Source organism: Carcharodon carcharias, chromosome 20 (assembly GCF_017639515.1).
Source record: "Carcharodon carcharias isolate sCarCar2 chromosome 20, sCarCar2.pri, whole genome shotgun sequence".
In the NCBI taxonomy this organism is placed as follows: Eukaryota; Metazoa; Chordata; class Chondrichthyes; order Lamniformes; family Lamnidae; genus Carcharodon; species Carcharodon carcharias.
The window spans coordinates 36,751,376-36,763,951 of NC_054486.1; the positions used below are offsets into that span (position 1 = coordinate 36,751,376).

Consider the following 12,576-nt stretch of genomic DNA (forward strand, 5'->3'; position numbering starts at 1 on the left):
TTTACTATTTGATATTTTTTGCTGTACACTACAAAAGATCAAAGCTGCTTCAACATTAATGTGGCTTTTCAAACTAAGTTACTGTGGTTTTAAAAGGAATGAGTTTAAATGAAAACATTTAAAACATATAAGACTTTATGACACAGCAAATGCAAAATAAAAGCAAAATAAAGTGGAAAGGGAGAAGATATAAGCTTATTGGGTCTTACCTCATATTCTTCAGACTCATCAGTGCTCTAAATGGACACCCCCTGTTAAACTGAACATCTGACAGCAACAGTCTGAAAGACTGCAGCAAATACATTACAATATAAAAGAATCAAAACATGCAAAGGTTGACTGTGCAAGTATTAAAGAATCCCAATAGTCAAAATGATTGCATTAAAACCACAAGTACAGAAATAAAGAGATTGCTCAAGGTCATGACAACGAGCTAGACTTTAAAGAACGACCAGTTGCACCTTTGCATATTTCTAAGGGGGTATCCATGAATTTTATAAAAAAGAAACTGAAGCTCATACTTACATCCTATCCATGCATTTTCACAAGTTCTGAGTTCATCTTGCTTTAGTCACCATATGATCTCTATCATAATGGTGGGGGTCAATGAATAGATTAGCTTTAAGGGCATGTACATTATTCCATGCATGCTATATGGTACCTGTTTTGGATTCCCCTTGCCCTAGCTGCTTCTTCAATGCTCAAATATATGCCTACAATTCAAAAGAACTACATAACACCACTTACTTTTCCACTAGCCAACAGTTCTGGAGCAGGGCTCTATACTTCATTCTCCCTCCTCAAATTTGCGTTAATTTCAAGTTTCTAGATTTGATTCCTTTACTAGGATGCTAAATTCGCAGTGTGCTAGGTTGCTAAATACAAGCAATACTAAGCTCATAATGCATTAAAAGACAAGATTAACCACTAGTCTATCACTGATACTCAAACTAATACTGACTAAATAAAACATGAAAAATGTTTCCCCTTACAATTCATTTATAAGTACTCCTGAGAAAAATCAGATTATATGCTCATATATTCATTGTGGATTAATTTATTTTCTGCTATCTAACTTAAAATGGGCCTAATGTAACATCCATCCATATATTTAAGGTTGCAAAGGTAAAATTCTGATTGCTTCAATTTTACAAAGAAAAGCTAATGACAGCAAATATTTTAATGAACTATCAGCTTTCTAAAAAAAAGTGAAAGTGCCTGTAGTTCTTGTGCTTATATTTGTAGGAATAGTGAATTTTGGTACTACCTTGTGAGTATCTCTGAATTTGCTAATTTCTCGAGAAATTAGGTCTCGTTTGTCTTCTTCCATTTCCATTGCACTTATATCATCCTACAGAATAAAACAGAATAGTTACCCAAAACATACCATTTAATTGCAACTTGTCCTTTGTTGTGCCAGTGACACATTTAGAATTAAAATGGAGTTGGCTCTAAATACATAGGCCGGGATTTTCCGGCCCCGCGTGCTGACAGGGTCTTCCGGTTCCACCGAGGTGAATGGAAGTTTGAATGGCTCCTGCATTCGCCACAGCAGGACCTGCCACGTTGGAGCTGAAAAATCCCAGCCATAGTATCCATACAGACAAAGGTTAATTTGATATTTTTGATAGCGATCCTTTACCAGAGCTGAAATGAATCCTTTACCAGATCTGAACTGAATGGACAATCAAGTATAGGTAAAGATCCTGGGTAAAGAATATAAAGACAGGCTTCCAGTTATATAGTGCCTTTCTTGACCATGGGATGTCACCAAGCCCTTTAAATTGATGAAGTACTTTTGAACTGTAGTCACTGTTGAAATATAGGAAACATGGAAGTAAACGTGCATTATAAGCAAAGGTCACACAAACAGCAAAGAAATGTGACTGACTAAATGTTTTTTTTAAGGTACTGTTCATCTTTGAATAATGTCTTGCAGTCTTATACACTCATCTGAGAGGACATTTAAAATAGGAAAAGAGTAACTAAAGCAAGTGTTGGTCCTCTAAAAGAGAGTGTCTGGGGAATTGATAATAGAAAACAAAGAAATGGCAGAGGTGTTGAACAAGTATTTAGCGTCTGCCTTCACAATAGAAGACTTTGAAAATTTCCCAAAGATATTTGATAATCAAGAGGTGATAGGGAGGGATGAACTTCAAACAAATCACAATCACCAGGGAAAAGGTGCTAAGGAAACTATTAGACCTAAACATAGAAAATAGGAGCAGGGGAAGATTATTCAGCCCTTTGAGCCTGTTCCGCCATTCAATATGATCATGGCTAACCCTCTATCTCAATGCCAAACTCCCGCTCTCTCCCCATACCCCTTGGTGCCTTTTGAGTCCAGAAATCCATTTCCTCCTTAAATATATTCAGTGACTTGGCCTCCACAGCCTTCTGTGGTAGAGAAGGGGGGGTCTAGAACAAGGGGTCACAGTCTCAGGATACAGGGTAGGCCATTTAGGACTGAGATAAGGAGAAACTTCTTCACTCAGGGTGGACAACCTGTGGAATACTATCACAGGTTGACCACCGAGTGAAGAAGTTTCTCCTCATCTCAGTCCTAAATGGCCTACCCCATATCCTGAGACTGTGACCCCTTGTTCTAGACCACCCCCAGCCAGAGGAAATATCATCCCTGCATCCAGTCTGTCCAGCCCTGTCAGAATTTTATATATTTCAATGAGATTCCCTCACATTTTTCTAAACTCCAATGCATACAGGCCTAGTCGGCTCAATCTCTCCTCACACGACAATCCTGCCATCCCAGGAATCAGTCTGGTGAACCTTCACTCCTGCTGCATTCCCTCTATGGCAAGTATATCCTTTCTTAGGTAAAGAGACCAAAACTGCACACAATACTCCAGGTGTGGTCTCACCAAAGCCAGGTAAAGCTACAGTAATACATCCTTGCTCCTACACTCAGGTCCTCCTGCAATGAAGGCCAACATGCCATTTGCCTTCTTAACTGCTTGCTGCACCTGCATGCTTGCTTTCAGTGATTGGTGTACAAGGGCACCCTGGTTCCTTTGTACATTAAACATTTCCCAATCTATCACCATTTAAATAATACCGCCATTCTATTTTTCCTACCAAAGTGGATAACTTCACACTTATCCACGTTATACTGTATCTGCTATATATTTGCCTACTTGCTCAATCCATCTAAATCGCCTTGAAGCCTCTTAACACCCTCACCACCACTCACGTTTCCACCAAGTTTAGTGTCGTCAGCAAACTTAGAAATATTACATTTGGTTCCCTCATCCAAATCATTGATATATATAGTGAATAGCTAGGGCCCAAGCACTGATCCTTGCATTACCCGACTCATCACTGCCTGCCATCCCGAAAAAGACCCATTTATTCCTACTCTCTGCTCCCTGTCTGCTAACCAATTCTCAATCCATGCCAATATATTAACCCCAATGCCATGTGCTTTAATTTTGCACACTAACCCCTTATGTGGGACTTTATCAAAAGCTTTCAGAAAATTCAAATACACCACATTCACTGATTCTCCCTTATCTATTCTGCTAGTACTATCCTCAAAAAACTCCAGTAGTTTTGTCAAATATGATTTCCCTTTCATAAATCCATGTTGACTTTGTCCAATCCCACTGATATTTTCTAAGTGTCCTGTCATCATATCCTTTATAACAGACTCTAGCATTTTCCCTGATGTTAGGCTAACCAGTCTGTAATTCCTTGTTTTCTCCCTCCCTCCTTTTTTAAAGAGTGGGGTTACATTTGCCAGCCTCCAATGTGCTGAGACTGATCCAGAATCTTTGGATTTTTGGAAGAAGACAACCAGCTCATGCACTATTTCCATGGCAGCCACCTTTAGTACTCTGGGATGTAGATTAACAGGCCCTGGGGATTTATCAACTTTCAAAAAGGCCTGCATCCTAGGGTCTTAAAAGAAGTGATAGAAATAGCAAGTGCATTGGTTACAATTTCCCAAAATTTCTTAGGTTCTGGAATGATCTCAGCGGATCAACAAATAGCTCATGTAACACCTTTATTCATGAAAGTTGGGAGGCAGAAAGCATTAAACTGTAGGCCAGTTAGCCTGACATCCATCATAGGGAAAGTGCTGGAGTCCATTATTAAGGATACTTAGAAAATCACAAATGTGATCAGGAAGAGCCAACATGGCTTTATGAAAGGGAAATCATGTTTAACTAACCTATTAAAATTTTCTGACGAAGTAACATTCAAGGTGGATAAAGGGGAACTGGTAGATGTGGTACCGATTTCCAAAAGGCATTTGATAAGGTACCACATAAAAGGTTACTGCACAAGTTAAGAGCACATGGTGTAGGGGGTAACATATTAGCATGGATAAAGGATTGGTTGGCTAACAGGAAGCAGAGAGTAGGGATAAATGGGTCTTTTTCGGATTGGCAAGCTGTAACTAATAAGAGTGCCAGTGGGATCTGTAATGGGATATAGACAGGTTAAGTAAGTGGGCAAAAATTTGTCAGATGGAGTATAATGTAGATAAATGTGAACTTCTTCACTTTGGCAGGAAGAATAGAAAAGCAGTATCATTTTTAAATGGAGAAAGATTACAGAACTCGATGGTGCAGAAGGATGTGTGTGTTCTGGCATATGAATCACAAAGTTAGTATGCAGGTACAGTCAGTGTTATGGATAGGAGGTGGTTAATTTAAACAGCCCTGATTTTTCCACTCACCACGCACCTGTAAAAAGAAAGGTGCTTTGATTTGTTTCTGCCTTCCTAAGTGGTAGGGTGCTTCCCAACCCCTCAGTTTGGTGTGATCCAATTTTCCATTAATAATCCCACAGCAAACTCAAGATAGGATGAACTCAAAGCATTAGCTGAGAGTTACACAGATTCTCGTGATGTAGTCCCCTGCGCACGCACACAGTAAAGGAGGTATAGCGGAAAGTAAGATTTACAGGGCAAAGGCCACAGAAAAAAGAATTATTGTTTCATGTGTCTGGAGTTCAGAACCAAAGTCCAATGAAGTATTGCTTCACATATGTCAGCAGATTAAAAACTGATGCTGGATAATTTACTTTCCCAGTGGAGTTGACTTCCATGAAGAGCTGGGCATGCAGAGATGAATCAGTCTAGGAGGCCATGGTACAGAAGCTCCAGTGGAAAGTGTAGATGGGGCCAGGTATTCAGCCTAGGCAGAGCCCTTTTCTGTGCAGCTGCTAGGTAGATTGAAAAATGGCAGGCTAAAGGCTTTCAGTACTACAAGGCAGTATTACTAGTTCCACCAGCTAGAGGTGTCACATGACTCCCATCTCTTCACTCTGGCTTTGACAAAGGGTGTATATCCCTTTGTCTGGGTCCCTGAGATTGTTTATGTTCCAACCATTAAATCTTAAAGGGAGGTTCGGCTGCAGGGTCTTAGCAGAAAAATTGGCTCTGGTTGGCCAGGTCTGGCTTATGAAATGTAGATGGCCTTTGTATAGTTCTGTGAGTTTGGTCTCTGCAACGCAAAGGGGATCATTAGTGTCTCTTCAGAGATGAGGTGTCAGTTTCTGTGAAACTGCATTAGCTCTTATTGTTTGAGGGTCATAGGCAGGCAAAAAACAGGACTAGGGCCTTTTTAAAGTGGCTGAGACCATGAAAGGGATCTTTGTTTGGCAAGTTGAATGCTTTCGTGTTTTTCAGGCAAGGAGACATTTGGCCGTCGTCTTAACAACATTTGCTGGCAAGTTCCCAATCACCTGGCTCGAAGGAGGGCAGGACTGGGCATTAAATATTCTGGAGTACAAGGTATTTAGAAGAGGCATGAAAGGAAAGAAAGGTAGAGGTTTGAGGCATGGGGGAAATGGCAGTGTTGATTAAATTTGGCATTACAGTACAATTCTAGTGCTGTCCCACACTGCCCATCTGCCATTCATCACAAAGCCATCAGGCTCCATGAGATGGATAAAGTCATGACCGGAGCAGCCTTTCCATTCATGAAGACTTAGAAAGCCTACCAAGAAGGCACTTCAAATCACATTGGCCATTCTAGGGAACAGCAGCTAACAGTCATGAAATTGGTATCAACCCACTATCTCACTATCCAGATAGGCATTTTCCTGGGGTGCATGGACTATCATCACTGACCTAACAGCAGCAGAGGTCCCTGGCTTCAACCTCCCCCAAAGACAGTGCTCAACAAAATCTGCACAGGGCCTGCCCAAGACAATGTGGCATGTCCCAGACCATGTAATACATCACGTTAATCTGACCAGTAAAATTTGTTGAAGGAGGTCGTTCATTTCTCCACTCAGCATTTCAGAAGGCCATCAAATGGATAGCCAAACTAGGCTTTTATAATCTTTTCTTGTACAAAAGCAATGGCACTGCCCTAACACTGAAAAAATGGACTTGCATTTAAGTAACATCTTTCAATGAAGTAATTTTGAAGTGTATTCACTGTTGTAATGTAGGAAACATGGCAGCCAATTCATGCTGCCACAAACCAAGCTCCCACAAAGCACCTGGTAGTGATCAGATAATCTTTTTTGAGATGTTGATTGAGGGATAAATATTGACTGGGACACCAGAGATCTCTCCTCTCTTTTTTGAAATAGGGCCATGGGGACTGTTACATCCACCCAAGAGGATAGACTGAGCCTTGGTTTAATGTCTCTTCTGAAAAACAGTGCAGCAGCCCCTCAGTACTGTATTGAAGTGTCAGCCTTATTTTATTTTATGCTCAAGTCTTGGAAAGGGACATGAAACCACAAACATCTGACTCAGGCAAGAGTGCTACCAACTGAAACCTGGTGAAAACCCTGGGATAGAGTCATTGTAAAAGGCGAATGGCACAGGATTTTTAAAACGCATTCACAACTTTTTAAGCCAGTATGTAGCCAGCCCAACAACAGAAGGGGCAGGTATGGACTTAGTTTTAGGAAATGAGGCAGACATGTGGAAGGAGTATCTGTGGAAGAGCATTTTAGTGGTAGTGATCATAATTCAATTTGATTTAGAGCAGTTATGGAAAAGATGGACCAAGAATAAAAGTTTTAAACCGGGGAAAGGTAAACTTTGTGAAACTGAGATGTGATTTAGCAAAAGTGGACTGGAAACAACTACTTGTACGTAACTCATTGTCCGAGCAGTGGGGGACGGTAGAGGGTTCAGAACAAATATGTTTCATGAAGAAAAAGGGTGGGATTCCCAAATATAGATTCCCCTAGATGTCAAACAGCAAACAGAGTAGGGCAAGACAAAATACAAAAGGTCATGTTTCAGGCAGGATAGAGAGAGACGTAGAAGAGGTGGGGGAGTTGCACTGCTGGTTAAGGAGAATATCACAGCTGTACGACAGGAGGACACCTCAGTGGGCTCATGCAGCGAGGCAACATGGGTAGAGTTCCAGAATAGAAAGGGCGCAGTCACAATGTTGGGGGTTTGCTATAGGCCCCCCAATTGCTGGCAGGAGATTGAGGAACAGTTATGTAGGCAGATTTTGGAAAGATGTAAAAGCAATAGGGTTGTTGTGGTGGGTGATTTTACCTTTCCCTATATTGACTGGAAATCACTTAGTGCTAGGGGTTTGGATGGTGCAGAATTTGTAAGGTGCATCCAGGAGGGCTTCCTGAGACAATATGTAGATAGCCCAACTAGGGAAGGGGCAATACTGGACCTGGTATTAGGGAATTAACACGGCCAGATGGTCGAAGTTTCAGTAGGGGAGCATTTCGGGAAAAATGACCATAATTTAGTAAATTTCAAGGTACTGGTGGATAAGGATAACAGGAGTCCTCGGGTTAAGGTGCTTAATTGGGGGAAGGCTAATTATAACAATATTAGGCAGGAATTGAGGAATCGAGACTGGAGGCGGATGCTTGAGGGCAAATCAACAACTGACATGTCAGGGGCTTTCAAATGTCAGTTGATAAGCATTCAGAACAGGCATGTTCCTGCTGGGATGAAGGATAAGTATGGCAAGTTTCTGGAACCTTGGATAACAAAGGATATTGTGAGATTAGTTAAAAAGAAAAGGGAAGCATTCGTAAGGGCTAGAAGGCTGGGAACAGATGAAGCCTGTGGAGAATATAAAGAAAGTAGGAAGAAGCTTAGGCAAGCAGTCAGGAGGGCTAAAAGGGGTCATGAAAAGTCATTGGCAACCAGGATTAAGGAAAATCCCATGGCCTTTTATGTAAAAAGCAAGAGGGTAGCCAGGGAAAGGGTAGGCCTACTCAGGGACAGAGGTAAGAATCTGTGTGTGGAATCAGAAGAAATGGGAAAGATACTAAATGAGTGCTTCTCATCAGTATTCACCAAAGAGAAGGACTCAGCAGTCGATTTGTCAAGGGAAGAGTGTGTCGATAGCCTGGATCATGTTGAGATCAAAAAAGGGGTGTTAGGCGTCTTGAAGAATATTAAGGTGGATAAATCCCTAGGGCCAGATGGGATCTATCCCAGAGTACTGAGGGAGGCAAGGGAGAGATTGCTGGGGCCTTGACAGAAATCTTTGTATCCTCACTGGCTACAGGTGAGGTCCCAGAGGACTGGAGAATATCCAATGTTGTTCCATTGTTTAAGAAGGGTAGCAGGAATAATCCAGGAAATTACAGACCGGTGATCCTTACATCAGTGGTAAGGAAATTATTGGAGAAGATTCTTCATGACAGGATTTACTACCATTTGGAAACAAATAGGCGTATTAGTGAGAGACAGCATGGTTTTGTGAAGGGGAGGTCGTGTCTCACTAACTTGAGCGAGTATTTCGAGGAAGTGACAAAGATGATCGACGATGGAAGGGCAGTGGATGTTATCTACATGGATTTTAGTAAGGCCTTTGACAAGGTCCCTCATGGCAGACTGGTACAGAAGGTAAAGTCGAACAGGATCAGAGGTGAGCTGGCAAGATGGATACAGAATTGGCTTGAAGGGTAGCAGTGGAAGGGTGCTTTTCTGAATGGAGAGCTGTAACTAGTGGTGTTCTGCAGGGATCAGTGCTGGGACCTTTGCTGTTTGTAACATACATAAATGATTTGGAGGAAAATGCAACTGGACTAATTAGTAAGTTTGAAGATGACACTAAGGTTGAAGGAGTTGCAGATAGTGAAGAGGGTTGTCAAAGGATATAGATCAGTTGGAGACTTGGGCAGAGAAATGGCAGATGGTGTTTAATCCAGACAAATGCGAGGTAATGCATCTTGGAAGGTCTAATACAGGTAGGAATTATACAGTAAATGGCAGAACCCTTAAGTGCATCGACGGGCAGAGGGATCTGGGTGTACAGGTCCACAGGTCACTGAAAGTGGCAACGCAGGTGGATAAGGTAGTCAGGAAGGCATATGGCATGCTTGCCTTCATCGGCAGGGGTAAGGAGTATAAAAGCTGGGAAGTCATGTTGCAGCTGTGTAGAACCTTGGTTAGGCCACACTTGGAATATTGCGTGCAATTCTGGTCACCACATTACCAGAAGGATATGGAGGAGCTGGAGAGGGTGCAGAGGAGGTTTACCAAGATGCTGCCTGGTCCGGAGGTTATTAGCTATGAGGAGAGGTTGGAGAAATTCGGATTATTCTCACTAGAGCGACGGAGATTGAGGGGTGACTTGATAGAAGTTTACAAAATTATGAGTGGCATGGACAGAGTAGGTAGAAGCTTTTTCCCAGGGTGGAAGGGTCAATTACTAGGGGACATAGATTTAAGGTGAGAGGAGAAAACTTTAGAGAAGATGTGCGGGGCAAGTTTTTTATGCAGAGGGTAGTGAGTGTCTGGAATTTGCTGCCAGAGGGGATGGTGGAAGCAGGTATGATAGTGGTATTTAAGAGGCAGCTTGACAAATACATGAATAGGATGGAAATAGAGGGATACGGACCCCAGAAGTGCAAAATGTTTTAGTTTGACAGGCAATTTGATTGGCACAGGCTTGGAGGGCTGAAGGGCCTGCTCCTGTGCTGTACTTTTCTTCGTTCTTTGTTCTTTGATTTGCCAAGAACGCAATAATGCAGAAAGCCTAGAGTATAGGAAATGCAGGGGTGAAATGATAAAGGAAATAAGCAAACAAAGAAAGGGTATGAAAAAATTTTAAACAAAAACAGAATTACCTGGAAAAACTCAGCAGGTCTGGCAGCATCGGCGGAGAAGAAAAGAGTTGACGTTTCGAGTCCTCATGACCCTTCGACAGAACTTGAGTTCGAGTCCAGGAAAGAGCTGAAATATAAGCTGGTTTAAGGTGTGTGTGTGGGGGGCGGAGAGATAGAGAGACAGAGAGGTGGAGGGGGTTGGTGTGGTCGTAGCGACAAACAAGCAGTGATAGAAGCAGAATATCAAAAGATGTCAACAACAATAGTACAATAGAACACATAGGTGTTAAAGATAAAGTTGGTGATATTATCTAAACGAATGTGCTAATTAAGAATGGATGGTAGGGCACTCAAGGTATAGCTCTAGTGGGTTTTTTTTTTTTATTTTATATAATGGAAATAGGTGGGAAAAGGAAAATCTTTATAATTTATTGGGAAAAAAAAAAGGGGGGAAACAGAAAGGGGGTGGGGATGGGGGAGGGGACTCACGACCTAAAGTTGTTGAATTCAATATTCAGTCCGGAAGGCTGTAAAGTCCCTAGTCGGAAGATGAGGTGTTGTTCCTCCAGTTTGCGTTGGGCTTCACTGGAACAATGCAGCAAGCCAAGGACAGACATGTGGGCAAGAGAGCAGGGTGGAGTGTTAAAATGGCAAGCGACAGGGAGGTTTGGGTCATTCTTGCGGACAGACCACAGGTGTTCTGCAAAGCGGTCGCCCAGTTTACGTTTGGTCTCTCCAATGTAGAGGAGACCACATTGGGAGCAACGAATGCAGTAGACTAAGTTGGGGGAAATGCAAGTGAAATGCTGCTTCACTTGAAAGGAGTGTTTGGGTCCTTGGACGGTGAGGAGAGAGGAAGTGAAGGGGCAGGTGTTGCATCTTTTGCGTGGGCAAGGGGTTGTGCCATAGGAGGGGGTTGAGGAGTAGGGGGTGATGGAGGAGTGGACCAGGGTGTCCCGGAGGGAGCGATCCCTACGGAATGCCGATAAGGGGGGTGAAGGGAAGATGTGTTTGGTAGTGGCATCATGCTGGAGTTGGCGGAAATGGCGGAGGATGATCCTTTGAATGCGGAGGCTGGTGGGGTGATAAGTGAGGACAAGGGGGACCCTATCATGTTTCTGGGAGGGAGGAGAAGGAGTGAGGGCGGATGCGCGGGAGATGGGCCGGACACGGTTGAGGGCCCTGTCAACGACCGTGGGTGGAAAACCTCGGTTAAGGAAGAAGGAGGACATGTCAGAGGAACTGTTTTTGAATGTAGCATCATCGGAACAGATGCGACGGAGGCGAAGGAACTGAGAGAATGGGATGGAGTCCTTACAGGAAGTGGGGTGTGAGGAGCTGTAGTCGAGATAGCTGTGGGTGTCGGTGGGTTTGTAATGGATATTGGTGGACAGTCTATCACCAGAGATTGAGACAGAGAGGTCAAGGAAGGGAAGGGAAGTGTCAGAGATGGACCACGTGAAAATGATGGAGGGGTGGAGATTGGAAGCAAAATTAATAAATTTTTCCAAGTCCTGACGAGAGCATGAAGCAGCACCGAAATAATCATCGATGTACCGGAGAAAGAGTTGTGGAAGGGGGCCGGAGTAGGACTGCAACAAGGAATGTTCCACATACCCCATAAAGAGACAGGCATAGCTGGGGCCCATGCGGGTACCCATAGCCACACCTTTTATTTGGAGGAAGTGAGAGGAGTTGAAGGAGAAATTGTTCAGCGTGAGAACAAGTTCAGCCAGACGGAGGAGAGTAGTGGTGGATGGGGATTGTTCGGGCCTCTGTTCGAGGAAGAAGCTAAGGGCCCTCAGACCATCCTGGTGGGGGATGGAGGTGTAGAGGGATTGGACGTCCATGGTGAAGAGGAAGCGGTAGGGGCCAGGGAACTGGAAATTGTTGATGTGACGTAAGGTGTCAGAGGAATCACGGATGTAGGTGGGAAGGGACTGGACAAGGGGAGAGAGAAGGGAGTCAAGATAACGAGAAATGAGTTCTGTGGGGCAGGAGCAAGCTGAGACGATCGGTCTACCGGGGCAGTTCTGTTTGTGGATTTTGGGTAGGAGATAGAAGCGGGCCGTCCGAGGTTGGGCAACTATCAGGTTGGAAGCTGTGGGAGGGAGATCCCCAGAGGAGATGAGGTCAGTGACAGTGAAAAAATTTTGGCAGGTAAAATTAAGGAAAACCTTTTGATAAACACAAAGTGCACAGAATAACTAGAGAAACACTAAGGCCTGTTAGCAAATAGCAATATGATACAAAATTGGCCAAGTGACAGGAAACAAAGAGTAGAAGCTAATGCAACAAAAACAAAAGTAGCTGGAAAAACTCAGCAGGTCTGACAGCATCTGCGGAGAAGAACACAGTTAATGTTTTGACTCCATATGACTCTTCACCAAAACTAAAGAAATATAGAAAAGTGGTGAAATATAAGCTGGTTGAGGGGTGGGGGGGGGAGAGATAGAGCTGGATAAAGGGCCAGTGATGGCAAAGAAGAGATTGCCAAAGATGTCATAGACAAAAGGATAAAGGGGTGTTGACAGTGGTGATATTAACTAA

General features: G+C 43.2%; 1 protein-coding gene across 10 annotated transcripts in view; it reads right to left on the reverse strand.

Annotated features, from left to right (window-relative positions):
* The window catches only part of rbm25b (RNA binding motif protein 25b), a 142,111-nt gene that overhangs the window by 35,970 nt on the left and 93,565 nt on the right, over positions 1–12,576 (reverse strand). For all 10 annotated transcript variants that reach the window (XM_041214071.1, XM_041214070.1, XM_041214069.1 and 7 more), the window contains one exon: positions 1,268–1,351. In XM_041214071.1, coding sequence (XP_041070005.1) covers positions 1,268–1,351 — 84 coding nt within the window. The remainder of the gene's footprint in view (positions 1–1,267; positions 1,352–12,576) is intronic.